This window comes from Anser cygnoides, chromosome 1 (assembly GCF_040182565.1).
Source record: "Anser cygnoides isolate HZ-2024a breed goose chromosome 1, Taihu_goose_T2T_genome, whole genome shotgun sequence".
NCBI classification, from domain to species: Eukaryota; Metazoa; Chordata; class Aves; order Anseriformes; family Anatidae; genus Anser; species Anser cygnoides.
The window spans coordinates 87220514-87247741 of NC_089873.1; the positions used below are offsets into that span (position 1 = coordinate 87220514).

Sequence of the window (27228 nt, forward strand, 5' to 3'; positions counted from 1 at the left end):
GCAGCTTTGGTGTTAAAAAGTGCTTTTATCACTGAGCTGAGTAGAGGGGTCTCTGGGAACCAGAGATGGTGTGTCTGATAGTGAAGGAAAGGCATTCAAACCAAGAGCCTTATTCTGAGATCTGTAGGGCCAATCCCGCATTTCTTTTGAGTTGTGTTCAGGCTCCAGTGAGTTCAGAGAGGTGCAGAAAGAAAACATCTCTGCTGCTAAAAATTCTTGGATTTTTCCTTGAGCCCCAGTAGCTGCTGGGATGGCAGCTCCTACATACTTACTTACCCAAGTTATAAAGAAGCCATTGGGTTTGTAAATGGTGTAGCACAGCACAGAGAACAGATTCATCATCGACCAAGCTTCTTTAACATGCGTGAGCAGGTTTTGCAAGCCAGGTTGGGCTCCAGCCTGCAGTGGCTACCACAAGAATTCAACAGAACCAGACAAATGTGTAGTCACTTGCATTATCTCCATTTAAACTGTCCATGTGCTGGCAACCTGCCATTCAGAAAAGCACGAGCTTCTACCAAATGAACTGATGGACAATTATACAATTTCCTGGTAGCTTCAGGTAGGAATAAAGCAAAGTCTTTGGTTCCCTGGTAATTCTCCATGCACTAAAAAGCATCACACTTCAGTACTTGAAAACATCCAATTTGATTGAGTAGGGGGCAGTGACCACCAAGCAGGTTTTCAGCCAGCCGAAATATTTCTGCCTCCCATCAGAGATGTACAGCTGGCTACTGATTTTATATTCTCTGTAGGTTTGTTCTTCACTTGCATTAGAAGCTCAGATGTGACCTCATATATGCATATGAGGGTCTTTGTTTTCATCCACCCTTAAGATAAAAATGAAACTCATTCAGGCACTGACTGGACAAATATCAACATGTGAATTCACTTCAAAGACAGGGCACTGCAAAGTGGACTGTCAGACATAGGACATGCTCTTTGTAGACACTAAACACATATTCCAGCATCTAGAAACACTCTATAACGTTGCTTCATGTGTCTGTGTAAGCATGCACAATTTGGTCATAGTGTGAGCATACCAACTTTCTCTGTAGGCTTTCATGATTCAATATAATTCTTTCTAAATATTTTTAACCTTACCAAGGTTTAAAACCAGTCAGGATTCAGACAAGGTTCTCCTACTTCAGTCTGTAACAAACGGACAACTGAGATAGACTTTTTTCTTTTTTTTTTTTTTTTTAATTTTTAGGTGAAGGTGATAGCCCTCCTTCTACAAGAACCATGTTAGCACACAAATACTGTTTTTCAAAGATGGACTTTCTCTGAAGTTATCTCAGGACTATTTATACTGTTATTTATTACCTTGGTTGCTTATCCTGCCTCCATGCCAGCTTGTACTCAGTGCCTAGTAGAGAGCAAGCTGTGCAGTGGACTGGTAAGCTGAAGCCCAGAGGCTGCCTTGCTCTGCTCATCCAGACACCATAGACACTACAGGATAGAGACACTCATCTCTGTGAGAATAATCCCAGGTCTAGCACTGACCCACACATGAGTCCAGACATAAACAAAACATCTTCTGCATCAGATCATAAGCTTAGTGAAGATGTTGATTATGTCCTTATCCACATATTTTGGCAGTCACAAGTTGAAGAATCCATCATCTTACCCATTATTCCACAGTCCAAAAGGCAATCCAATAAATGTAGCAGGTTGCAATTTAAAGGACAGCTCATCTCTCCTTGAGCTCAGTGGTGCAGTCATATTTTCACTGCTTACTTTCTGACCTTCTTCCTCTTCTAAACCTAACTTATTCTCAGACAGTGGAGGCACATCTATAACTCACAAGCTAACAGGACCGAAGCACAGGCTCCAATATGATCCTGCTATCATTGGTACTGTTTAACTGTCAGCATGTTCTCTGCCAATTTCTCTCCAGGCCATTGATGCTCCCCTAGGATGGATCAGATGCCGGCCTGACTAATAACGGCTCCCACAGTGCAGCATGAACAAAAGCACCCTGCTTAGGGTCTGAGGGAGGGAGTGGAGAGGCAAACAGACATACACTGCGCTTTCATTTGCCCTCTAAGCCAGTGAGCAGAGCAGTCTCTCATCAATATTTAGTCTTCCAGTCTTCCAATCACAGTCTTCCAGATGAACCACCTCACAGTTTTGTTGCACTTGGAAACAAAATGTAAGTTCCCATCCAGTTCGATACCTGCACAAAGCAAGCCACAGATCACAATCGACCTCTTTGTGGATTCCTGTAATGCTGGTCAATTTGCTTACACAGCTGCAGGCTACTATTTCACATCACTTCAGTAGCTGAAAGATAATCTTGTGTCAGTCCTGTGCTGGAATTTCTGTGTGGTTCCACTTTTTAAAGTGGAAAATAATTTCTTTTAATCATGTGACACAATTTCTCAAGGTTTTTTTAGTGCAAGGATCTGAACAGAGGAGGAAAAATGGGAAGGATTGCCTGGGTGGAAGGAAAGTTGTGTGGCCCAGATTAGAAGGGATTTGACTGGAAGATTGGCTTGGATTTGCCCAGACCTGTTAGACAGGAATGGGAGACCTCTTCTCAAAGGTTTTTTGGAATGAGAGTGTAGGGAGTGCAAGAGAAAGCAGCTCATGTGAGCAGTATGGGCCGGCCACAGTATCTTCAAGAGAAACATTGAAGTCTGGTGTTAGATTTACACTGGATTGTAGCATTTGTGGAGAGCTCCAGCTCTTAAGAGCCTGACGGCATTAAAAACACCAGTAATTCCTCTCAAGGTGGCATTCCTCATGTTTTCCCAACAATCTGGGAACTGCAAAGAAGTGCAGATTTCTCAACTCAGTAATTGAGATGTTGCCTCAGCATTTTTTCTATCAGCATACTTCAAAGCTCTTTAGATTTCCTCCCCCAGTGCAGCCATCCATCCTCTTCCAGCAAATATCAGACCTTACTGATTATTACCAATAAAATTATTGATGTTAGAAATGCTGACTCAAGAAGATGAGGCTATTTAAGAACGTTTTAGCAGATGTTAGTTGAGTGATACTGCATCATTTCATGCAGCACATTGCAAAACATCTTTCTTCCCTGCTGTGTTCAATTGTTACTTTCCCTGCGAGAGAAACTTGTTTCTTCACAAAGCTGGCCTGAGAGGAAAGTGTGGGAAGAGTGTGGGAACAGCAGACAACATCAAGGCTTCCCATTTTTCTCTTCTCTGGTTCTTGTGAGCAATATTGCGTGGTTTTTAACTGCTGCAACTCTGAAGATTTCTTTCAGAGGGCACATCCCGTGGCATTCCTGGTTTGGAGACAGCACTCCTAAATACTGAGTACATTGTCAAAAAATCCGTCTTGGGTTCCTTTTGATCTGAAAGAACCAATTTATTTTCTTCTTCAGATAGGCATAGGATAATTATAGGAAGCACCCGTATCATTCATGTGGCTATCACATGCAAAAACCACCTATCTTACTAGCATGCATTGCTTAGGCATCTCCATTTCTCACACACACTGAAAGCCACAAAACATCATCCCTGACCAGGAAAAACTTTATTCATGATTTTAATATTTTTTGTCATAATTTTTATCATCTTTTTGGTTTTGTTGTTTAAGAAAAATAAATCACTTTTATCATAAAGCAACCAAATCCTATATTTTGGATACAGAACTGCCAGATTTAGCTCAAAAAAAACAATTAGTTTATAGCTACCTCAGCTTGTTTCAATCAGATTTACATATCTCTTGCTTTTCCACCATTTTAAGAAAAATAATAAACACCAGCAAACTACACACTCGTGTCTGATACCACTTACTTGTCAGGTTTTATCACCAGGTTTCTGCACGAGCTCATACAGGAGTCTTAGCACAGTGCAAGCACACTTTGGTATCATCTGCCAATCACGAAATCAGAGAGATGAAGTACCAGCAAGCCACGAAGGATATACCTCAGTACAGGCTAGCAATTTTGCATGTGATTTTCAGCTAGGTGTCCAATGATCACCCTTCATCTTCATCTCTGCTGGCGTTAAAAACACAAATATACAGCATACAAAGGACTGGTGAGAATGCAGTGCCTGTCTTTATACGGAGCAATCCCTAGTTAGGATTAGAGCAGACTGCATCACATTGTGTATGAGGAGTAAGGGGAGAGAATTTAAATGAAATTACAGGGGAATTTAAGTGGGGAGGGTCCTACGTTATACCATCAGCAGTACTTCAATGCCCAGAGAATCCCCCAACCCCAAGCCAATCCTCATAGCTTTAAATGTGGGCGCTGCCCATGGCCATCTGCAGAGCCCCGCAGTGTTTCAGCGTGGCTCTGAGCGGCCATGGAGAAGAAGCAGTGGCCGTCACTTCCTTGTCTTTGTGGCTTGTAGGTGACTAACATGCACACCTGCTTCCTTTGCAGGCTGTCACCTCTCCTGGGCAGCGGGGGCTGTTACAGAACGTCAAGCAGACGGCATTTTACCAGGAAATGCAGGTGTCCAGCAACACAATTAAGGAGATTTGAATTGACCAAATCCTTCGCCCTTCCAGAAAACAAAACTGAATACACACCTCTTCCAAGCTTTCCTCTAAAAAATATTCAGGACACCAGGCTGACAAGTATAGGTACTTAATGCATCCAAGTGTGTCTATTTGCCATCAAGCAGGCACACTGAAGGTGCAGCATGATCACCAGGACTGCCTGCTTCCCTTGGGTTGACCTCATGTCAACACTTTGGAAAGAGAAACCCCTTGTAAGGCAACTTTCCTGCACGCTCTGCACCACTGGGAGTTGGGCTAGTTTGTGAGCTCTTGCCAATAAAAGAAATATAATTTTATTCCGTGTGTGTATACGTGTGTGTGTGTGCATGTAGCACATGGATATTTGGTCTTCTAATATAAATGTAGCTTTCTGTTCTGCTTGGGCCAGCAGTGTCCTCCTGCCCTCTCCATTTGCTGTAATTCTCGTTGTTCGCAGAAGGCTTCAGAATCCAGCCAACACATATCACAGAACTGGTGAGGAGAACCATTACTCATAAATTTGTGCAATTGATTAAGTCCCTAATTGTACCCAGGCGGTCATGTCTTGAAATGCTTTCAGACCATCAAAAAGAGAACAAGCTGCTTGGGAACAGTAAGCACCATCTGAGACTTCTTCCATAACTCAGACTGTTTACTTTTCATCTTCACTCACCACTTCCAAGCACATCTTTTTTTCCTCATATTCTTTTACTGTTTCTTCTTTTGAAACTCACTTCCAGGGAAAGTTCTAAGGATATCTTGGCCTTCAGGGCAGATTCAAGTCCTGATTTCTCTGTACCCCAACAGAGAACGTATGGAGCAGACCGAGGTCCTTCTACCCCACAACAAACCTAGTTCTCTTTATGATGAGAGGTGTGCCCGTGATTCTTTCTACGCTGGCAGTGTTACGTAGGCAGCCTCTTAATAAGCTCAAGCTTTACAGCTGGGACATCTCACAGCAGCACAGCTATCTAACCCCAGCATGGAAGAGCACACCTCAGGAACTGTGTGCTGGTACTGGCACCACATGGCAGCATGTGGCAACCTACCAGGGTAAGATGTTCCTCAGCATCCATGCATCTGTCTGGTTGGCAACCTTTGCCATCCCAGAAGCTTCTGGGAAACCATATGACTCCTGGTAGGAAAAACAGGAGCTTCAACAATCTACAACATTTTCCATTCTATGATGCTTTTATGGAGAGGGACCTTTACCCACGTGAATGGCCCCAAGCTGTGACTATATCAAATTACTTACATGACCAAGTCTTTGCAGGATCCCAGCCTCAGGGATTACTGGGAGTTCAACAGTGGTGAGTGAGTGACAAAAAGGCTCTCACAGAATACATTTGGGGTTCCTACTTATTAGAACAAAGTGTGAATTAAATGATACCGGTGTAGGTGACACAGATTCCAATAAGTGCAAATAAAATATTTCCCATTGCCAGAACACCATCTCGTGATTCACATGTAGTATCCCTTACAGCAGAGGCAATTGAGAAGTATATTGACTAGCTGCTGTCTGCCTCAGAATTCCCCTAGCAAAGCTGGCCTGGTTAGCAGTGCAGGGTGGTCGACTTCCAGGCTATCAAGTCTCACTGAAATCAATGCAATTCAAGAACGTACTTAAAATAAAGTAAACACCTACAGACTGTAGTGAACTAAGATACTGCACCGTTCTCTGAGGTTTCTTGGTTGATTTGTTTACCAAGGAAGTATCTCAGAGGGACAGAAACTAGCAAAATATTCTAAAAGCTGTAGGAATACCCTACAAGCAAGGTAAACGTAAATGTAATGTAAATGAGAGGTGGTTGCATTTACAGTAAAACTACAAAGTTTAAGACCCAATTTCCTAGGTCTTTCCAGAGATCATGCACTCCCTTTGACCCTCATATAAGCATCTAACCTGGCTAAATTAAAAGGAAAACATAAGCCAAGATCTTCTACCACTTGCCAATGCAAGATGTGCTATTGCCCTAGGCCTCAGAGATCACTGTCGTTATGCATTCCTGCTTTTAACTAAGCTAATCAGGAGAAGAAGGAAGAGAATCTTTGAGGTGGGCTCCTCTTCCTTTCATCTGGAAAGTGGTTACTGAGTTGTTCAAAGCTTTTGTGCATAGCTCTGTGCACTCTGTACCTCTCAGCGTGTGAGTTTCTAGAGACTCCTACTGCACTATTGAAAGGAAAGGTGAGTTCTTCCTATACGTTCCCTGGAAGCAGGCTAAAAACACAATTAGCAGAAAACCCTCCAAAAAATAGCGGATGATTTTTCATTAAGCAGAGTTTGTAAATGCTTCTCAGTTACTTGTTCTATTCTCTTCTCCTTTCTTTGCAAATGATGGAACGCCTTAGAAAGGGTCAGACAGTGTGGACATTTTTGGCTTGAGAGTCTAATAGTGTGGTTGTCCATTCTTCTCCATAGCCGCATGCCAGCATGTGTTCAGTGACTTAATGGCACTGCTACTTTGGGGCAGCTAAACAGAGCAGCAGACTGCAGCTGCTTCTGAAGATATAAATATTTTTACAGTTGGGGGGCTCAAGTAGCCCCACAGGATCAAGGACACCTGGGTTCTATTCCTGGCTCTTCTACAGACCTGCTGTATTGTTTCGCTCCTTTCAGAAGCTCTAAATGAAGACCTTTTCCTGCCATATCTGTAATTTTAGGCGTGAGATTTCAATTTGAAAATCTGGACCACAATGAGGCGTTTGGGGTGTTGGGGTAGGACTGTGAATGCAGGACATTCACCTGATAACAAAATCCCACCAAAGCCATTCCACTGGTGAACACCATGAATGGTTCACAGGCCAACCTTACTTGCACCATTTACCAGTTAGCCATCTGCTCCCTTCAGATATTATTTTATGGCTTTCCTTTGTTTTTCACCGAGGCCTAAACAGGAATGAAATTGTGAGTCTTGTCGCTAGCCCTTTTAAATAAATAGCTCTGCCATCGCTCTAATAAGTTTGACAAGTTGGTCCCAGGCCCTGGACAGGAAGCTAATAAACTTTAAGTTGCTTTTCTATTGTTTTCCTAAAACAATTTGACTTCCTTTCTGATAGCCTCAAATTCCTTCATTAAAAATAGAGTAGCTGGGAGCCAGAGGAAGAGCTGAACGTGAGCCAAGTTGTGCTTACAATGCCGCCTGCGTAAGATCACATTTTTATCCTGATCCACGAAGACTCTTTAAAAGAATAGCAGGCAGACAGCTGCCAGTGCATGTCAGGAACAGCTCAGAAGCCAGTCTCCCCCAGCATCGGTCCTTCAGGCTTGAGGGAATCTCCAGCCAGTGAGCCAGTGTCAGACCACAGCAGGAGGCTGAGTCCCAGGGAGCTGACTGGGGTTTGTTTCCCCTATCCATAGTGTCCTCCCTCAGACACGGATCTCTTCTGGGAGCCGAACAGTGACAGAGAGGTGGGCTCCAGCAAGACCAAGGGGCTGTGCTAAAGCTAACCCTTTGGTCAGCTTCACCTGCTCCTATCTCTACCTGTACTGGCTCTGCAAAAAGAGGTAAAGGTCTATTCTTTCTTTTCTTTTCACTTTGTGAAATATCTATAGGTGTATATGCATACACATGTATTTGTGTGAAGCAGTAATTGATCTAGCTGGAAATCTACAGGACAAGGTGAATGTCTGGTGGCTAGGTAGATGAGGATTCCTTGCTTAAAAATGACTTACTAATCATTTGGACAAATCCTTTGGCTCTCCATGGTTTTGTTCCTCCACCTGTAAATCAAGGAGAGTGTTTATGAGAGGTGTAATTACATTATTATTTGCAAAGCACTTCTCCGCTACTCGGAGATGTTTTAGAGTTGGGAGGTGGAAGCAGCAGCTGTGAGAGTACAGTGTTTTATTTCCAGTAACATAAAGTTGACAACTAAGCTCTAGTGGTCATTTTAGATGGTCATTTCTCCTCACTAAGATGAAAGCCTCTTACAGATTTTCTTGCTGAAAACTTTATTGGCATATGAGACTGACACAGTGATATTTCACACCTTGTTGTTTCTTTTTTCTTCTTTTCTCATTCTTTGCTGGTTTGGTACTCTGGTCTGTATGGTGTTTTCACACTGATGGGCAGCTGAACTCCACCACACTGCTCTCTCACTCTCTGTCCTCGAAGAGGGGAAGAAAACACAATGAAAAAGTGCTTAAGGGTTGAGATAAGGACAGGGATATTGCTTACCAATTACTGTTATGGGCAAAACCTTTTCAGCATAGGAAGATAAATATAATTTATTGCCTATTGCTAACAGACCCAAGGAATGAGAAACTGAAAGCTAACTAAAAACACCTTCCCCCCATTCACCCTCTTTCACCTCCTCACCCCCGGATGGTGCAGGGGAACGGGGAATGGGGGCTGCAGTCAGTCCCTGATGCTTTGTCTCTGCTGCTCCTTCATGGTCCCACTCTGCCCCTGCTCCATGTGGGGCCTTCCCACAGGATGCCGTCCTTCCCCAGCTGAGCCTGTGGGGGCTGCCCACAGGCAGCAGCTCTTCCAGAACTGCTCCAACATAGCTCCGTACCACGGGGTCCATCCCCCAGGAGCAAACTGCTCCAGCACGGGTCCCCCACGGGCGGCAGCTCCCCCCAGACCCCTGCTCCTGCGTGGGCTCCTCTCCACGGGCTGCAGCTCCGGCCCGGGGCCTGCTCCTGCGGGGGCTCTCCATGGGCCGCAGCCTCCTCCAGGCCACCTCCACCTGCTCCACCGGGGGCTCCTCCACGGGCTGCAGCGTGGAGATCTGCTCCGTGTGGGACCCATGGGCTGCAGGGGGACAGCCTGCTCCACCAGGGGCCTCTGCACAGGCCGCAGGGGAACTGCTGCTCCCTGCCTGGAGCACCTCCTGCCCTCCTGCTGCACTGACCTGGGGGTCTGCAGGGCTGCTTCTCTCACATGTTCTCACTCCTCTCCCCCAGCTGCTGTGTCTCAGCAGTATTTCTCTTCCTTAACTCTGCTTTCCTAGAGATCCAACCAGCATCGCTCACTGGCTCAGCTCTGGCCACCAGTGGGTTCCTTTTGGAGTCAGCTGGAGCTGGCTCTGGTCTGACATGGGGCAGCTGCTGGGCTCTGCTCGCAGAGGCCACCCCTGCAGCCCCCCACTACTAAAGCCTTGCCATGTGAACCAAATACTGGTTGGAAAGAAACTGAGGCAAAAATGTCCATGAATAATGCAATCAATTGGGGATTTTTTTATTTTTATTCTTTTACTAAAGAAGGAATTGTGACTATAAAACTATTCCCCCTCATTCAGGGACCTATCATCACATGCTACTCCTGTTCCCTTGGGCCCAGTCTGTCCTTGGGAATTTGCTTCCTGCTGGAGGATGCCTTCAAGCTGTCTCCAGAGGTTTAAGCTACAGCAGAGAACCTCTATCTCCCTCCTTCTCTTTCAATCATATCCATGCCAGGGGATTTTGGATAAAACGTTTCACAAGGGAAGTCCGCTGTATCAGCAGGAAAGCACAAGTTATTTACCCTTCAGACAATCTCTTGAAGTTCTCAGATCTCAGGAGAACATTTACCGACATTTGAAACACCCTTACAGCAAAGCCAGATGCTGCAAGAACATCTGCTTTATGTGAAGAAGCACATTCATATGTGAGCTCTCATCTATACTGCTGCATGTTTGCAGATCTTCTCCATGCATTGTGTTGGCTTGCCCATTTTATTTGTTTAAATCCCTGACACAGAAGGAATACTCCATTAAATAACCACGGGATCAATGCTGAAAAGCTCATCACACTGAAACTCTTTTCAGGATTTACCTGGCTTCTGCGTGAAAGGGAGCAGCTCTGATAAGGCAATAAGGGAAGTACAGGAAACAGAATGAAAAAGGGACCTCTTGGCTTATCAGGTTCAATCCTTTTGAATAACAGGCGAGTACAAAACAAATGGCCTTTTCTAAACTTACTAAGCTCTACCCTAAATCTCATTAGGTTTCCACCCTCACTTCTGTTACTAGAATGCTGTTCCAGCACCTCCTTCCCTGCTCTGTTGCTTAGAAACCTTCTGGTTTCCAACCTAAATTCATTCATGGCCAATTTATATCTATTTATTCTTATGCCACATTGTCCTTTAGCTTATGTAGCTCTTCTCTCTCCCTAGCACTTACTTGCCCAACCCCCAATTCCAAAAAGTATTTATAGGCAGCAAATCTCTCCTCTCTTAACCTTTGCTCTGCCAGACTAAGTAACTAAGCTGCCTTACAGTATTCACCCTGCGGGCACATCACACGATGTTTTAGTTACTCCGAGTAGCTGCAGTAGCACGAAGTTCAGTGCGAAATAATTAATGCAGAGAAGGTCGTCCTGGTACCTCATCTATTTTCAAATCAGTTCAGATATCTGTTTGCAGTCACTTCTGTGACTGATAAGTAAACATACTCTTGGCCGAGAGACTTTCCATTCCTCTAATCACCCTGTTGACTTTCTTTGCACCTGTTCCAGGCTCAATGTCTTGAACATGGGTGAGCAGCACTGCACACAGTATTCCTGGGGGTCCTTGCATCCTCTTGGATGACATTAATCTTACTCGCTACAACTGGAAATACTGCTCTGGCCTGGAAGCTCACTTGCCATTTTCACCCCCATCACATCATTGGAAGCCTTCATGCAGGACTTTCCCCTTCTCTGTCATGCCAACTAGGAACTTCCAAGTGCTTGGAGAGATTGCTAGTGTCTGACTTCGCACTTTCCCATTTAAGCTCACCTTTATCACTCCAGCTGTGGAGAGCCTTCAGTTCTCCTGGTGCTGGAATCAACTCTGTCCTGATGATAGGCTCTGTTCCATCAGCAGATTTCATTAGCATTTTTACTTTCAGTGTCAAGGTAATTAATGAAAATATTAAGAAAGATCAGTCCTAAGTGCAATCTTTGAGCAGCCTCACAGATAATTTTCTTTCAACCTATTAGGGAACTTGTGTTTCAATTCCATCACTCTCTTACCCACTGGAGGATTTTTCTAATAATCCCTGTCTTATTCAGCTGAGTCTTTTAAAATAATTTGCTTCTTCTGGGATCTTATGCCTCACTGAAGTCTAGGTAGATATGGTCTGCTATGTTTCTTTTACCTAGAAGGTAGGGAATTTTACCTTTCCTCAAAAGATGATGCACGCTGTCCTATTTTCCCCTTACCTCCTGTATTTCTCCTTTCCTTCAAAATCTGTTCCACAGCACCACAAACTGCTGAGATCTGCAAGCTGCACATGGCAAGCTGTCAGCTGTTCTCCTCGTCCCCACTGTCTGGGGGAGCATTCTCTTCCACTTGCTCTCCTCACTCGAGTCATAAAAGTTTTGCATAGCAGTCTCTTGGGGAGGGGAGGAAAAATCCTTCTTCCCAGCTTACCAGTGGGCAAAGCACTAGCTGTGGAGCTGGAGAAGCTGCCATGACACCTTTGTTTTCCCTAGAAGAGGCTGCAGTACGATAGAGAGGAGGGGGGAGGACACGCTGAGTGGCTGGCTAAGGCATCCATACGACATCTCTATTCACCTGTCTTTTACCTCCCAATCTGCCTTCACCCATTTCCCTTCTGTGCATCAAAAAAGTAGTTCCCTCAACACCAAAAAAAAAAAAAAAAAAAAAAGAGAGAGAGCTCAGAACAGTTACCTCATGTACGTGATGCAGAAAGTTTCTCCCTATATTCATTCAATAGAACTCCAGCATATTTGCAGTATTCAGAGATAAACTCTGTAGGAGAAAGAGTATACCACTCTGGGACAATACTGGGGTAGGAAACACAAAGGATTGATCATGGAAAATCAGATCTGATCATTGTGAGTGTACAGCAAAGTTTCAATAAGGCAGGGCAGGGATATTACATTTCAGACAGCTTACTTGCAGGGATTGCCTCTCTGTAGCACATGAAAAACACTTGACAAGCCTTAGCTAGCCTATTCCAAAGCCATCTGTGAGTTAGATCTGTACTACTAACACCTTTTCTTGGACACTTCTATATGATGAAGTTCTTGACAATTTCACTGGCATAAAATCAACAAAACTTTAAATAATAATGCTTAGCGGAAATTTCTTCAGAAAGACTAATGAAAACATTGATATTCTCCTTCCTGTGGAATTTCATCACAGGCATAAAACTGCAAGGCAAGAGAGAGAAAAACAACTCCAGAAACATTCCCATTTTCTTTGAAGACACGGGAAGCCTTTCAATAAAGTTAGAAATGAAGTGGCAAATTATTATGGGTTTCCCCATCCTAGGAGTTTTCTGAGCTGCTATGGGAATGTACTGCATGTCCTGTACTAATCATCAGTGAGGATTCAGCGGGAGGGAGATTAGCCCTCCTGAAAAGGAGCTGCACTCTTAACTTCAGAGTGAGAGTGTCCACATGGGACATGACTCCAGAGCAGCCTCTGCACAGCACTGTGTATCTTCTAAATAAAGGGGATACTAAATTAGTAGGAGAACAACGATTAGATTAGAAGAGTTGCCAGCCCTGTGTTTTAGTCTCTGGACTACTTTTGCTTCATGATCTACACTAGCTGCTGCACAGAGGCTGTACAGTTATGTTCTGGATGGGAGACAACTAGCCCAGGAAGGATTGCTGGAGGGACACCAGCCAAAGCTTGTGTGCAGCAAGCCAGTTCTCAGGGAACCACAGTTTTCTAAGCAAATCTCGCTCTCCTGACACTGGTTCTTTCAGACCAGCCTTTATCAAAGCCAGAAGGCCTCTCTGATTCACCCTCATCTCTTGGTTCAGTGTGCAGGAATCAGAGTCTCAATTTGACACATACATAAAATATAAGACCTTCAGACATGTCCAGACAACATTTTTAAGACAGGCCCAAAGGTTCATGCATCAGACTCTGTGTGTGTGTGTGTATGGGAAGGGGGCAGCTTGTCAAAACCCACCTTGCCTGGCAGGCAGGTTATTCTCTATTTATCCGTAAGGGGGCCTGGGACACCTTCCTGGGAAGCAGCAAGTGCCCCCTGGGACAAGACTACAGCTATGCTGGGGCCCTGGTCCAAGCCAGCAAAGCAAGCCCTGCCTTACTTGGAGAGGTACAGGACCCTGCTCCACATGGATTCTGCTTTGCCTAAGCCTGAATGAGTCAGAAAAATATCCTTCATCGATGTCCTATGTGGAAGAACCTTCCCAGAGTCTGGCTGGGATAGCTGTGGTGCGACCCTGTCTCTTTTCAATTAAGGAAGACTTACTTATACCATGGCGTGTTATCTGGGGGAGGAGGTGCAAGGAACAGCAGCAGCGGCAGCAGCAACTGGAAGGGAAAGGGAGAAGTCAGCAGTGAGTGCATCCTGTCAGTATGGGGAGGGTGGCACAGAGAGAGACTGAGCATGGAGAGGGAGGAATACGACCCGTGATCCTTAAAGGAAAAACAACAGGAAACTAGGTTTGAAAATAGAAAGATTAAGCTGGAGGGGGTGGGAGAGACAAGAAAAGTAGGTGAAGAAAGAAGAGAGGCAGTGGGGAAGACAGAAAGTGACACAGAAAAGGGGTGGAGAAAAAAGAGGGGAAGAGAGAGAGAGAACCATACTAAAGGAATAAAACCAAGCAACTGAGAAGAACGAAGAGTTCAACTCAATTACAGAAAGGAAAAGTGCTAAGGCAAGGAAAGGAGACAGAACAAAAGACTCTGGAAATCAGGTAAGTAACCATGAGAGGGAAATAACAGAACTGCAGGAGCATCAACAGGGAGATCAAGCTGTTTAGACTCAAGGGTAAAACAGCATGAGGGGAGAGATGGACTTGGTGAGGCAGGAAAAGAAGGACAGCCAAAAACAACTTAAGAATTCTACTTTTTCTTTCCATTTCTATCCAAAGCATTCCCACTAGTAATAAGGTGGGTTTGGGGCATTTTAAAAATTACACCGTTTTTGCCACAGGCGGCTACACAGAACTGACAGGGGAGCCTCCCTGCAATAAACACGGATACCAATAGATTGCCATGTACCGGATGGCAGAATAAAAGCCGCACGTATCTTCAGACATTATAATGTGCAAATTGTAGTTTCTGCTAGATCCCATTTCTGCATGCTGTCAGGCTGCTCTAGGGAGAGTGGCAAAGGGAACTCTTACCTGTGAGAAGCTGCCAGGGTATAAGCGCTTTATCAAGCGTCTGTGTAAACTGCCTATATTCCAAAGCACGCAGAATAGTTTCAAAATACCTCCGTTTCTTTTCCTTGAGAGTATTGTATCCTGGCCAGTCTGTGATGTGGACCCTGGGAACATAACTCAAATGTAGCGAAGTGCCTTGCTCGTGTCCCCCAATCATATGTGCAGCACGCACCGCGGGTGGAATGCCTTTCTTCTCCATCCCGGCACGGCTCAGAGCAGCCTCAGCAAAGAGGCACACGGATCTAGAGGGACAAAAACCCGCTCCCACTCGCAGCTTCTTCTTCTTTTTGTTTGCCTTCCTAATTTTTTCCCCTATTTGCATTTGGCATAATTACTCGATTACATTTCCATAATTTAATATCTCCAGCATTGCAACCGCACGTTTTAAAGAGTAGCCCAGCTTGAAAATACAGTGTCCAGTTGTCTGGTAATTGCTACATCTGATCCAGCATAGTTACTTTGGTAACCCCTTTGATTTCCCAAAGGGTCATTTTACTGGTCATTTGCAGTGTCTAATGAGCTTTGTGGCATTCAGATTTTAACAGCTCAGGTAAACTGAGGCAGTACCTCTGTCTCTGAAGTACTGTAAAAACCACCAGAGGATTATGTAAGTAGCATTTCTGGATAAACCTCAGGCACAAAAAGTAACAGGCTAAATGAGCCTTAATTGCTGAAGTCTTCCTTCATGCTAAAACCTTGATGAGGAGGCACATGTGAAAGGTTTTCCCTACTGCTGTCTATGTGAACCTCTCCTTAAGGCTAAAAGACTTAATGCATGTAATATATGTTTGCATGTGTGTGTGCAGATAGGAGTGGGTTAAACTGTTACTCAAAATTCTCACACAGGTGCTGTATTTGTACCAGACGCCAAACGACTCTGCATCTGTTGGTCTTTTCAAAATGTACTCTGTGAAGAAAGCAGAATGTTTCTGACTTTCTTCCCCCTTTCCTTGAGAGCAGAACACTAGTTTAGGAGAATTCCTGAGGGTTCGGGATTTAAAATACTCATCAGACTCTGGTTGCTTGGGAACTATGTTAAGTATTCCTGCTACTATAAGTATTTGGCTTTTGTTTTGCCTTTTTTTTTTTTTTTCCACTCAACACTATATATTATCACACTGTTTCAGTATTTTGGACTCTCACATGAAAAATGTAAACCTTGTCAGGAAATACAGAATTTCCTACCCTAGACTCTCTTCTCTTTTTGACCTTCAGAGAGACTTCACACATTCTGCACGTTTGTCCTTGTTTTCTGACTTATCTCAAAGCATTGAAAATAGACAAGAAGGAATGAGTAACTCAGCACTATACCATGTCATTAGGGAGCATATTTCAGAGACTGCTCCACACCTCGGGTGCTGTTGTATGAAGCACGTGAACAGAGGCTTAAAATTAGAAATAGTTCCCAGGAGGCACAAGAGAAACTTCAATCTTTGAGCTAAGAATTCATGAAGAGGAAAAGAAATCAATTTTATGCCTATTGATAAACAACACATAGATCTCTATAAGCAATACTCTAATATGCCAGCTCTTTCACAAAATAAAGAAATATTCATGTCATACAGTAAGTAATGAGCCGAGATGCATGTCCCTAAGTCTCTCCAGTGTATCATTAAAGAGGGGTCAGTGGTTTTTAATGTAAGAACTAAGGGTTTTACACTTACATTTCTGTCTTTCTTCGTTATCTTTGTCATAATGGACATGCCTTGAGAACGGCTCAGAATTTCCATATGAAGCTCTTCTCCCTTAGAAGTGGAAAAGCTGGCAGATGCCTTTGTAAGGGCACAGTGGCTCAGGAAGCCAAGCAGTCCAGCCAGGGTAAGTGTTCCAGAGCTCCAGGGTCTTACGCTGCATTTGGATGCCTGGTGGGAAAGGGAGAGAATAGCAGCATGGGAGAAAAGCTGTCTCCAATTTAAAATCACAAAAAACTGTCCAAGAGGACAGGTTTTTGTTCTTGCTACTTACTCCAATTTCCTGTGCAGAGATGGGGCAAATCACTTAAACCGTGTTTGTTCACAAATGGCCCCTCGGTGGTGCCTCTTGTCTTCTGGATGCCTGCCTCTTAGATGTGGTCTAACTGGTGGAAGTGATAAATGCTCCTGCTCCAGCGTTAACCAAGGAGAGCTCTGCTTCGAACATATGTTGCATAGTGCTAAGTACACCAAAGAAAACAGATTAGCAACATCTCCACACAGCTTCCAAAAGTAATGAACATTTTTAATCTCAATCTCTCTCTGCCTTAGTTCCCCAGCTGCAAAATTCATGTAATACCATCTCCTCACCTCTGAGTGGTAATGAAAATAAGTAAATTAATAATTGTGAAGCGATCAGATACCGTTGTGATGAAAGCCATAGGAAAACCCATGAGGAAACTAATAATTCTGTCTTTAGAACAGGACTTGAATAATGTACAGTAAATGAGGCACAGGCCACCCACTGAACAATAAGGAGAAAACAAAACATTGAATAGCTGCTGCTCAAGAAAGCCCCAGCCAGGCTGGCACGGAATAAGGCAGGCATCCTGTGCAAAGAATGAGGTGACAATGTGAGGATGTGGTTAAAGACTCATAGCTAGGAGGCACAGGCACAACGAGATTGAATTAAGATTACTTAGGAAAGTAACTCTAGCATTTGCTAGCTCCCTACTGCTTGGTTTTGAAAATTTAATATTAGTTGTTTTTAAAGGGGAAGAGGGCATATATATATGTATATGTTCGAATATATGCTGAGTATAAAAAATAATCTACTCACAAGCTATAGCCTAACTTTGCCCTGGATGAGAAATGAAATGCTTGGAAGCAAGGCTACAGCCGTGAGGCTGGGGTGTGAAGAGAATCCTAAGGATCTTCGGGCAGAAACAAGAAAGGAGATTTGACGAGGTATAAGTGGGAAGTAAATAGTTGCTGAAAATTTCCCCTTTCTAAAGCTGAAAGTGTTAGCAACCTGGGTGCTGTAGAGAGTTAAATGGCCAAAATAGACCAAAAGCTGACCCTCCAGAGAAGGGTCAGTGGGGAGCTTGACTGTGGGAGAGCAACAGGGAACGGATAGGCAGGGAGACATTGAGGGAGAAGGGGGAATAAAGGATAGTGTAAGTCTGAATTTGAGCCCTTTCCTTCTCCTGTTACCTCTCCAATCTGTTTTATCCTGACACTGTTCTGAGCTGCATTTCATGCAGTCTGTGAATCAGCCTAAAATCACAAGAATAGGTATTTTACCACTGCATCAGGCCCAATGTGATGCCCACCATCACCTCCATGTCTCCTTACACCAGCCTCCCCCACTGTCTACGCAGTGCTTAATAACAATTTTTGTCAGCAGAGTTCAGGAACTGCTTTACTATGGCAGTCCCTAAATTTCTCGACATGTTTCTATCTTCCGGAGCTCCCTCTGCCCTGCTTTGCTGTCCTCTCTCCTGTATACAGCACTGCCCAATTTAGTACCAGCTGCAGATGCATCTAGGCTAGCTTCTCCCTACAGAGATAAATATACTGTCAAGAGCACCAAGCCCAGTCATCCTGAACTGGATGTTCTTCAACCTGTTAGTTAAGGAATAGGCTGGATAATATCCATTAGCCTGTTTGTAGCATTTACATCAGAGAGAGAACTGATTTCTTTTTCTAGCAAAAAGCATATGTGAGCCTTTGTTTAGCTTATCCCAAGACCAGTTTTATTGCATTTGTTTGGCTAAGGGCTGATGTTTGCAATGCACAGAGAGAATCCCAAGAGAATTAGAGGGTGCTCTCCGCATGCTAAGTATAAGCCTGGATACCACTACCACGTAACTATTTGAAGCAGGCTTTTCAAACACAGAGGGACAAATTCATTCCTCAGCTTGATTCAGATGTGTTTGAGGTCTTTTCTGTTCTGGGTCTTCTGTATCCACATCAGACAGAGCTTGGCCCTAATGTCTGGATATGTAAGAACATAAGAGCACAATTTGACCCTATCCAAGGGAAAGAATAAATAATAAAATAAAAAAAAATTAGCCATCCTGTATAGACAAGCAGTAACAATTCAGCACAATGGAAGTCTGCAGCTTCTAGCATCACTTCAGATGAAAATATTCTACATAATACTGTCATCTGTGTGTGTAACACATCCCTGATGTACTCACTTGGAGGTGTTGAGTGAGCTCCCTCTGTCTGTGTCTCTGTGTGCGTCAGGGTGTGTGTGTGTTCAGGAGGTGACAGGTCATTCAGCTCCCTTATCTTCTCCCCCACTCTCGTTTTTTGTGAACTCTGAGATTTTCCACAGTTGGAGAGGGGGAAAGCACACCTCATCAAGGAATAACAAGCTGTCTGCAACTACAAGCAGGGCCAGTGGTCTGGATTCCAGCATGACACTTCCAGAAATTGCAGTGAACTCAGGAGGAGCAGGGAGATGAGAAACATTGGACGTCTGTCTTCTAGGACAGGAGCTGTTAACAAAGAGCTCTGCTATGAGATTTGAGCACAGGAGTCAAAGTCAATCTCCTTGCAGCTTACAGGACTTTGAACTCAAGGAACTAGCAGAAAGGAATATGGACCTATTTAGTGCAGAACCATGCACAGATCAGAGTTACAAATTTGGCTAAAGAACTGGCCTATTTCAGGCAGAAACTTATCATAAGCACATATATGTGCATATGAAGCCAGAGGGATGGTGTTTGGATGGCAATGCCTGACGTGTCACTGCTCATCTGTTGTACGTACACATGAAAGAGCCAACGCCAGTTAATAGTGAACAAAAAGATACATCCTGAGGTGGGCTTTAGCATTGATTTATGTCCCAAAGCTCTGAAAAGCCAACCTGAAAAATGACAGCAGCTATATTGTGTGGGATGCTGAGAGAGTGGATTACTGCTACCAGGGGGCTGGAGACACCTTAGTGACAGCGTTACCTACCCTCCAGTGCAGAGCTGGAAGTGTCTGCAGGTGTGAACGGCCAATTTTCCAAGGCTGGGACCACTCAGCTCAGGCTGCAGCCTGCCAGTTGTTAATGCAGGGGAAAAGATCTTTGCTTGCATGCCTCTGCAGCAGCTATCTGTTGTGCCACGCACTTGCCTGGGCCTGGTAGGAGGTGACACAGCTGGAGGAAGGCAGGCCACAAGCAACTCCTAGGCATTGACCTTGCCACAGCTGACCTGGATGCTCCACTGAACAGGGCTGACACTTCCCAGTGCTTAGAGGAGATGGCTGCCTCCTCATTCAGTAGCTCGAAATGGGGGATCTGCTGCACGGCCTTGGGCAAAAATAGAGTGACTTCGTATTCATGACTCTCCCTTCTCTGGGAACCTCCCTTCCCTTACACAAACGCACCCTGCTGAGAGAGCCTCTCTGAGCCTGCCTGGGACCTGCCAAGGGGAAGAGGTGAGCTGAGAGAGGGAGAGCAGAAACAGTATTATAGTCAGGCTCTCCACTTTATTTTAGAAACATCCTGCAGAGATGTCGACCTCCTGTCACCTTCCTTGTGGGAAAAGTTAGTGTGAAGTGTGGAGCTCAGCTATTTATATCACTGCTGATAGTCTCGCCTGTCTGCTAAAGAGGGGAAAACCAGTGAATTCCTAGCAACTCCTGGGGAAACAGACTCTCATCAAGAAAAAAACCGTGCAGGAACAACCTTCTTGCCTCTTTGGTGTGAGTTTCTTAGCAGTTCCCCACAGCTGTAGCAAGTCTGCCCAACACAGCCCCCCTGCCAGAGTGAGAAAAAGAAATGCAGAGTGCTTGCCTCTCATTCAGAGCACGTGGCATCATAAACAGGAAGGGCAAAGCTGCTCCGAGAGCTACGAACACGTCCTCTCCCACAGAAAAAGGTAGCCCAAGAAGAGGATGGCGGAGAGCAGCACTCTATTGGCAAGGCAGCCTGGTGCACTAGCAGGTGCCATCCCTGCTAGGGTATTTTTATCTCGGCATTTGGCAGTCACAAGGCCCCGAGGTGGGTGGGAGCCACGCTTGGTCTGCGGTTTTGCTGCTTGGTTTTTCCCAGCGTTAATTGCGTTCCAGGTGACGATGAAGCCGGGACAGCCACGCCGCTGGGTTTGTGCCGGGCTGCGCTGGGCTTTGTCACATACACGTTTCCTCTTGCCAAGACCTCGTGACTGCGCACAGCCCCTCTGCTGCTCCAGCAGAAAGCTGCCAGCCAAGAGCACAGCAGCGCGGTGGCACGGCCCGAGACTCCGCATGAATATGCACGACGGCTGTCAAGACAGCCTGCTATCAGGTGCCGAGACCTCAGGAAGATACCCCGAGGTATTTTTCGCTGAGTCACGCCGGAGAGAGATGAGATTTGTCCAATTAAGTCCAAAGCAGGAGTATAAAAGGCCACAGATGCTCACACGCTGAGAGGCCGAAGCGTGTGGGGATAACAGTCTGGGAATGAGGAAGGGGAACTATATGGAAAATTCCCAAGAATAGTAAAGCCCCGGGGAGAAAGGCTGTGTCAGAGACAGTCCTGTATAGCCAGGAAAAGCTGTCAGGAGGTGACAAAAATTCTTCTTTGCTTGCTGGCAGCACAGCACTAGATGCTTTCTTCTGTTGTTCTCGGAGGTCCTTGGGCTGGCATGGCAAGAATAGCTCTCTAATAACTAAAACCAGCTAAGCCAAAAACGCTGCACTAGGAAGGACTCCCCTTCTCTTGGTATCCAGCACCCTTTCTCCCATGTCCTCCTACCCCCTCGCAGCAGCCACAGGCTCTGTCTGGGGCTGCAGCAGGCACAGCAGGAGGCGTTCGGCTCCTTGGGCAGCCCCTCCATCAAACAGCCTGCGCGGGGAGCAGCCAGCAGGGAGGGACAGAAGGAATGGCCCTACTTCCTAGTCCAAGCCTCATGGCTGCCAACCTTGGATCATTCAGATTTACCTCCTTTGGGAAAATACTGTGGGACTGTAACTCTAACATCCAGTGTTATTTTTTTAAACTTCTGGACTCCTCTTGCACTTACACTTGCCTATTTCATGTTCTGTACACATTGATCTTACGTTTGCAAATATCTAGGTGTAGTAGCCTTCACCAGGGGAAAGCAGACCATAGTAAAACTTCAATCTACCTGCACGTGGTAGAGCTGATGCAAAGAGGTGCCCAGTTTGCGAGTGCACATACGCATGGCAAAAAGGAAAACTCAGCCTTGGCACAGACAGGAAGAACTGTTTTAATTTTTACACTAACAAGCAAGGTGAATTAAGAAAAGACAGCTGTCAGCTAGCAACAGCGGGAGCAATAGGGGCACCTGCAAACAACACACACTCACCTGGAAAAATGAGGACACCCACAGTCGTTTACGCTGTCAGGGAAGGGATATTCCACGTGGTACAGTTGTGCTACACCCTAGCGACCTTGGACGCACCTGTACACTGAACTGTAGGCCGGTGGCTGCCTTGTCACCACTCTGGAAAAAATAAATAAATAAATAAATAAAAATCCTGGTTTCAGTACAGCTTTCTGTAAACCCATCACTGATTTAACTGCCTGTATTTAATTCTTGGTGCTCGCAAAACAAAGCCATATGTTAATTCCTCCCAAATGCAGTAACTGCACCAAAGCCATTTCAGCAGTCAGACCCTCAGATTTTTCAGTTTTACCAATGTAAGGAAGGAGAGAATCAGAAAGACAATTTTGTGTATTACTGCCCCTCTGGTTCTCAGCTGGCAGCAGATGAAACAGCTTCTGCATACTCCAGCAGCCACCAGGATCTACATTAGCACGACTGCAGCACGCCTGCCAGGAAAGAGCCAAAGCCCATCCTCAGCTTGCTGGCGTGCCCCTTCTCCCTCCTCACGCAGCTTCCAACAGGCGGCAGGGCAGCAAATGACCACCTCCCCATCTCCTCACCTGGGAAATCCTCACCTGTCCTCGGGGCAGCCCTCAGCAGCAGCAGGAGTTTAAGAATGAATTCCACTTTCATTCTTTGTCCCATTCACCCACACAGATTGACACCGCGCACAGACAAGTAATGGTAAAAAAATCATCATGTGCATTGCTACAATAAATTATATCAGTTACATAACCGGAGGAGGGAGTATTGTTCCCTCAACAATCGTATGGTCTCCAGCCTTTGCTCACAGGAAATGTACACAACGTCGCTGCAGTAAATTTTCAGCATTTAACAGTGTCTACTCTCCACAGGCATTTTTGCACAGTAAAAACAATTGGCTTTTAAAGAGGAGACAAGGGAAAACAAGGAAGCAGAGTTATCACTCTTGGTGCCTGCAGCTTTGGGATTTACCTTGTCTAGTGCTTTTAGTATTTCATTATGATGATTATTAAGTTTTGCATACATTTATTGAAAAGACATTTTCAAAAAGAACGACTGTGGGAGAACATTACCTCCAAGGTAATAATGCATACTTTACAGTGCCCAGCCCTTAACCCACACACAAGATAGTGCCCTGGGAAGGTCAGTATGGTGAGTATAACTGCATCAAATGATCACCCAAATACTCCCACAGAACCCCACAAAAAATGGATTAAGCCCATCATTCTCCTTTTATCCGGGGGGTTAAGTGACTTGGCCAGAAAGAGTCTGCCAGAGTCGGAAACAAAACTGAAGCGGGTTCTCCTACATCCTGAGTTTGCAGTCTCACTACCAGCCCACCTAACCTTTCCTCTCAGCAGACCACCTACCAGGAGATGCTGGTCCTTGGGAGGTATTTCAAGGGAGGCTTGTTTCCTTTGTCCATGCCATTTGGGCAGTGAATATTGTCTCAGGGCTTAAGAAAAGAGGAGGGAGCAAGATCCACCATGCAGACTTTGCAGCAGTTCCCATTTTAAGAGGTATGGCAGAGTGGCAGCAGATTAGGTTTACAGGACTGGCACAGCTCACCAAAGTCTTTACAGATCCAAAACACCTCAAACTTGTAAATAAAATGCTTGTAACTGGTGATACTGCAAAACCAAAGCAAAACCCATAGGCAAGGTGCAGGTGGGCAACAGGGAGGCTTTCTATGCCTTTCTTTCAGTGGTGACACTCAGCTCAGACACAAAGCTCAGAGCTGCAAGCACTTCACGTTCCAAGTGTCAGTGCAGATATTACTCAATGCAGCACATGAATATGCCAAGGCACTGCCCAGACCAAGCAGTACACCCCAGATCCCAGAGGATTGATCCATTTAAGGATTCTCCAGAGTGCAGTTTGCAAATGGATAACTACTGCTTTAACTACACAGGCCACAGAGGATGCAGTACGCAGACCACAGTGAAAGGACTTTCTGAACCAAGGAAAAATCTGGTTCACCCTCAAAATTGCAGTAGCCCATTTAACAGGTTGTAGTTTGATTATGATTAATAATAATAATGATGATGATGATTTAATAATATATAACATATATAATAATATAATATAATATTATTATTTAATAATAATAATAATTATTATTATAAAAAGGGTTTGGTGAATGTGAAACAAAGTTTTCAGCAAAGCAGAACTCATTAATCTCAGGTCAAATAAAAACATTTCCTTTGACACAAGCCAAATCATTCCACTCCATGCATCCCCAGCTGGGCATTTCCTGACCTTCCTTAGAACCCCTCTCTTCTGTCTATTTTCACCCACAGAGGCTGTCTCCAGTTCTGCCTTCAAGCCTTCTCCCCTCTCCTGGTGAGCAGAAATGGGGGACTGGAGTTTCTTGGGCGAGTTCCTCGAGGAGGTCCACAAGCACTCCACAGTGGTGGGGAAAGTCTGGCTGACCGTGCTCTTCATCTTCCGGATGCTGGTACTGGGTACCGCAGCCGAGTCCTCCTGGGGGGATGAGCAGTCTGACTTCATGTGCGACACCCAGCAGCCCGGCTGCGAGAACGTCTGCTACGACAAGGCTTTCCCCATCTCCCACGTCCGTTTTTGGGTCCTCCAGATCATCTTTGTCTCCACCCCATCCCTGGTGTACATGGGCCACGCGATGCACACGGTGCGCATGGAGGAGAAGAGGAAGATGAAGGAGGCAGAAAGAGAGGCCCAGGAGATGAAGAACAGCGGTGACAATTACTACCAGCAGAAGTGCCCTGTGGCAGAGAAGGCCGAGCTGTCTTGCTGGGATGAATCGGGAGGCAAAATTATCCTCAGGGGCAGTCTGCTGAACACCTATGTCTACAGCATTTTGATTCGCACTGCCATGGAAGTGGCCTTCATTGTGGGACAGTACGTCTTGTATGGGATCTTCCTGGAGACCCTGTACATCTGCCAGCGGGCACCTTGCCCCCACCCTGTCAACTGCTACGTTTCCCGTCCCACAGAGAAGAACGTGTTCATCGTCTTCATGCTGGCTGTGGCCGTGCTGTCCCTGTTCCTCAGCCTGGCTGAGCTGTACCACTTGGGCTGGAAGAAAGCCAAAGAGAGGTGCTCCCGGGCTTACAAACCCAGCCCCAGCACAGCTCCTGGCAGACTGGAGTCCGCCCCGCAAGTGGAAAGGGCACAGATGTACACTCCCCCGCCCGATTTTAATCAGTGCTTGGCGAGTCCCAACGGGAAGTTCATCAGCCCTTTCAGCAACAAGATGGCCTCCCAGCAGAACACCGCCAACTTCGCCACCGAGAGGGTCCACGGCCAGGAAGATGCTGCCGGTGAAGGGCCCTTCATGAAGTCCAGCTATGCGGAGAGCCCGGAGGTGGCCAACGAGTGCGCAGCGCCTGCCTTCCCCGAGAGCTACTTCAACGAGAAACGCCGCTTCAGCAAGACCAGCCGCGCCAGCAGCAAGGCGAGGTCGGATGATTTGTCTGTGTGACTTGTCGCCAGGAGGGATGAGGAGAAGGAGTGGTCTCAGCGCTTCGTAAAACTTCTGCAAAGTGGGCCGCAGACTCTTGCCACTAACCTCTCTCTCTTTTAATGCCCTCTTGCTCCTTCTCAGTGAATGTCATCATCACATTGCAGACACTTCTCACAGCTTACGGCAGGGGCAGCCACTGGACGACGCACTCCTGAAGGCTGAGAAGAAGCACCAGTCTCGAGATGTGAAGCTCTTGGCCATATTCTCACCATGGGACCCACAGGGACTGGGGAATTGCCATCCTTAACCACAGACTGGTAGAGCACAGGCTAGCACGCTCCTGAGGCTGCCTGGCTGCCCCAAACGCAAGGCCAGCCATCCACTGCGACACTGCATCCAGCAGACTGACTGGACCTCGATCCCCTCAGCCCCCTCGCATCTCCTTTGATGTCTGTCCAACACTCGCTACAGCACTGGGCAATTATACCGAGCTGAAGCTTCTCTCACCTGCAGGGAGCAGAAACACACCGGCGGGCTTTCTGAAAGAAAGACTCTCTCTTCTTTGTTCTCTCTCTTTTTAACCTTCCCTTTCTCTACCTGAGCCCGGATATTTTATACCAGTTTACCTATACGATAAACTCTACTTGAATTTTTTTGACACTGTGCATAGAACTGTTCCCATAGATAGATAAGGACAGCCACGGTCCCCCCACACACAGCTGCTTCGTGTCTAACTTTGGATTCCCTTCCTCATTCCTACCCCAGCACAGCAGGCTGGCCCCTGGGATATCGCTCAGATGATCGGTTGACGAAGACTAGGGAATTTTCCCAACATACTTATGTCAGCAATTTTAAGCAAGGCATCCACTAACAGAAATAGAGATTTTCCTCTGAGAACAGACGTCCACCTAGTAAAAAAGGACGAATCATCAAGCGGAAACAAAGTGATTTTTCCCCTTCTTATGCTCATCTTTCAAGCAACCTGAATGCTGCTGAAAGGGTGCTGACAGCTGCCAACTCGGGAGAAAAACATCCTCTGTTTACCTGCAGAAGAGGTACGGCCTGTGTCTTCTCCCTACTACCCTACAAAAAAAAAAAAAAAAAAAAAACACTTCAGCATCTTTTGCAAGGAGCAAGAGGCCCCTCCAGGTCCCGCACGTCAGTGAGCTCCTGGCTGCTCTCTCAAACCCGCCAGCCACTGCAAGCCATGATATCTGTCCTCCCAGAAAATCTCTGTTCTTCCATCAGGTCATCTTCTTCACTTCTGGTGCACGTGGTGTAAGGAACCACCTATGGACCACCTCTTTCCTCCACCGCAGCCTCCCAGAGCTGCCTCTGGAGCCCAGCACTGCACAGTGAGCCTGGTGGGTGAGGTCTGCAGGCAGCTCCCACCCTAGATACATTTTCTCACTGCAGAGCTGACCTTCCTCTTTTAAAGAGGGATGCCATACAGAGCTAAACTGCTCCTTATTGTTTACCCTGCTGTTGGACTGTGTGAGTGAATGGCCTGGGACCAGCTTGTGAGGGGACCAAGCCATTCCCTCTCTTAGCAGCTGCTGAAAAAGTTTGTGAGTCCTTGCTCCCGTTACACAGCTTTGGTACAGTTCTCTGTATGTACACAAACACAACCACACACAGAGGGGGGGAAAAAAACTTTTTTTGTTGTTTGTAAGGTGTTTTATAAACATGTATTTTATAATCCTGAAAAGACCTGTGTGCTCGCTCTCCTTAACATGAGATTTTAGTCCATTGTGCCTAGGTTTCTCCTAATAAAGTTCTAACTCCATCTCTTCTTGTTGGTGTTTTGCCTCTCGTATGGCTGAGAACAGGCCGCTACCATTGCCCCGGCTGCCCGCCAGCCTCTGCTGCTCAGAGATCACAAAAATTCCCACTGCCCAGAGTGGCAGGGATGAGGGGAGAGCTCAGCCAGGGGCATAAATAATAAACACTGGGAAATGATTGATTGACTGGCTAGCAGAAAACCCCTCCAGCTCCCTCTGCACTACCAAGGAA

At 45.7% G+C, this 27228-nt stretch overlaps 1 protein-coding gene and 1 long non-coding RNA gene across 8 annotated transcripts; one reads left to right on the top strand and one right to left on the bottom strand.

Moving 5' to 3' along the window:
- Positions 1-23108, bottom strand: LOC106039991 (uncharacterized). Of its 4 annotated transcripts, XR_010833344.1 has the most exons (10): positions 21768-23108; positions 16511-16697; positions 16210-16407; positions 13627-13688; positions 12063-12178; positions 11166-11270; positions 8455-8572; positions 8138-8185; positions 3771-3848; positions 1-3325 (listed from the first exon to the last, which is right to left on the bottom strand). It is a non-coding gene; the product is annotated as an uncharacterized lncRNA (long non-coding RNA). The 4 variants fall into 4 exon arrangements; XR_010833346.1 differs by having other exon boundaries at positions 3771-8567; positions 11166-11237; XR_010833343.1 differs by having other exon boundaries at positions 3771-8572; positions 11166-11237.
- GJA5 (gap junction protein alpha 5) lies at positions 7830-27001 on the top strand. 4 transcript variants are annotated; one of them, XM_067001674.1, is made up of 3 exons: positions 7856-7969; positions 16267-16363; positions 24071-27001. In XM_067001674.1, the coding sequence occupies exon 3, from the start codon at positions 24124-24126 to the stop codon at positions 25231-25233; it is 1110 nt and encodes a 369-aa protein (XP_066857775.1). In that variant the 5' UTR covers positions 7856-7969; positions 16267-16363; positions 24071-24123; the 3' UTR covers positions 25234-27001. The 4 variants fall into 4 exon arrangements, with proteins under 4 accessions (XP_013042995.1, XP_047927621.1, XP_066857775.1 ...); XM_013187541.3 differs by lacking the exon at positions 16267-16363 and having other exon boundaries at positions 7830-7969; XM_048071664.2 differs by lacking the exon at positions 16267-16363 and having other exon boundaries at positions 7835-7969; positions 24039-27001.
- Positions 27002-27228: the final 227 nt, after the last annotated feature.

What these genes read in the sequence shown, in the direction of transcription:
- GJA5 (XM_013187541.3), top strand. Translation starts at nt 24,124, where the DNA reads ATGGGGGACTGGAGTTTCTTGGGCGAGTTCCTCGAGGAGGTCCACAAG.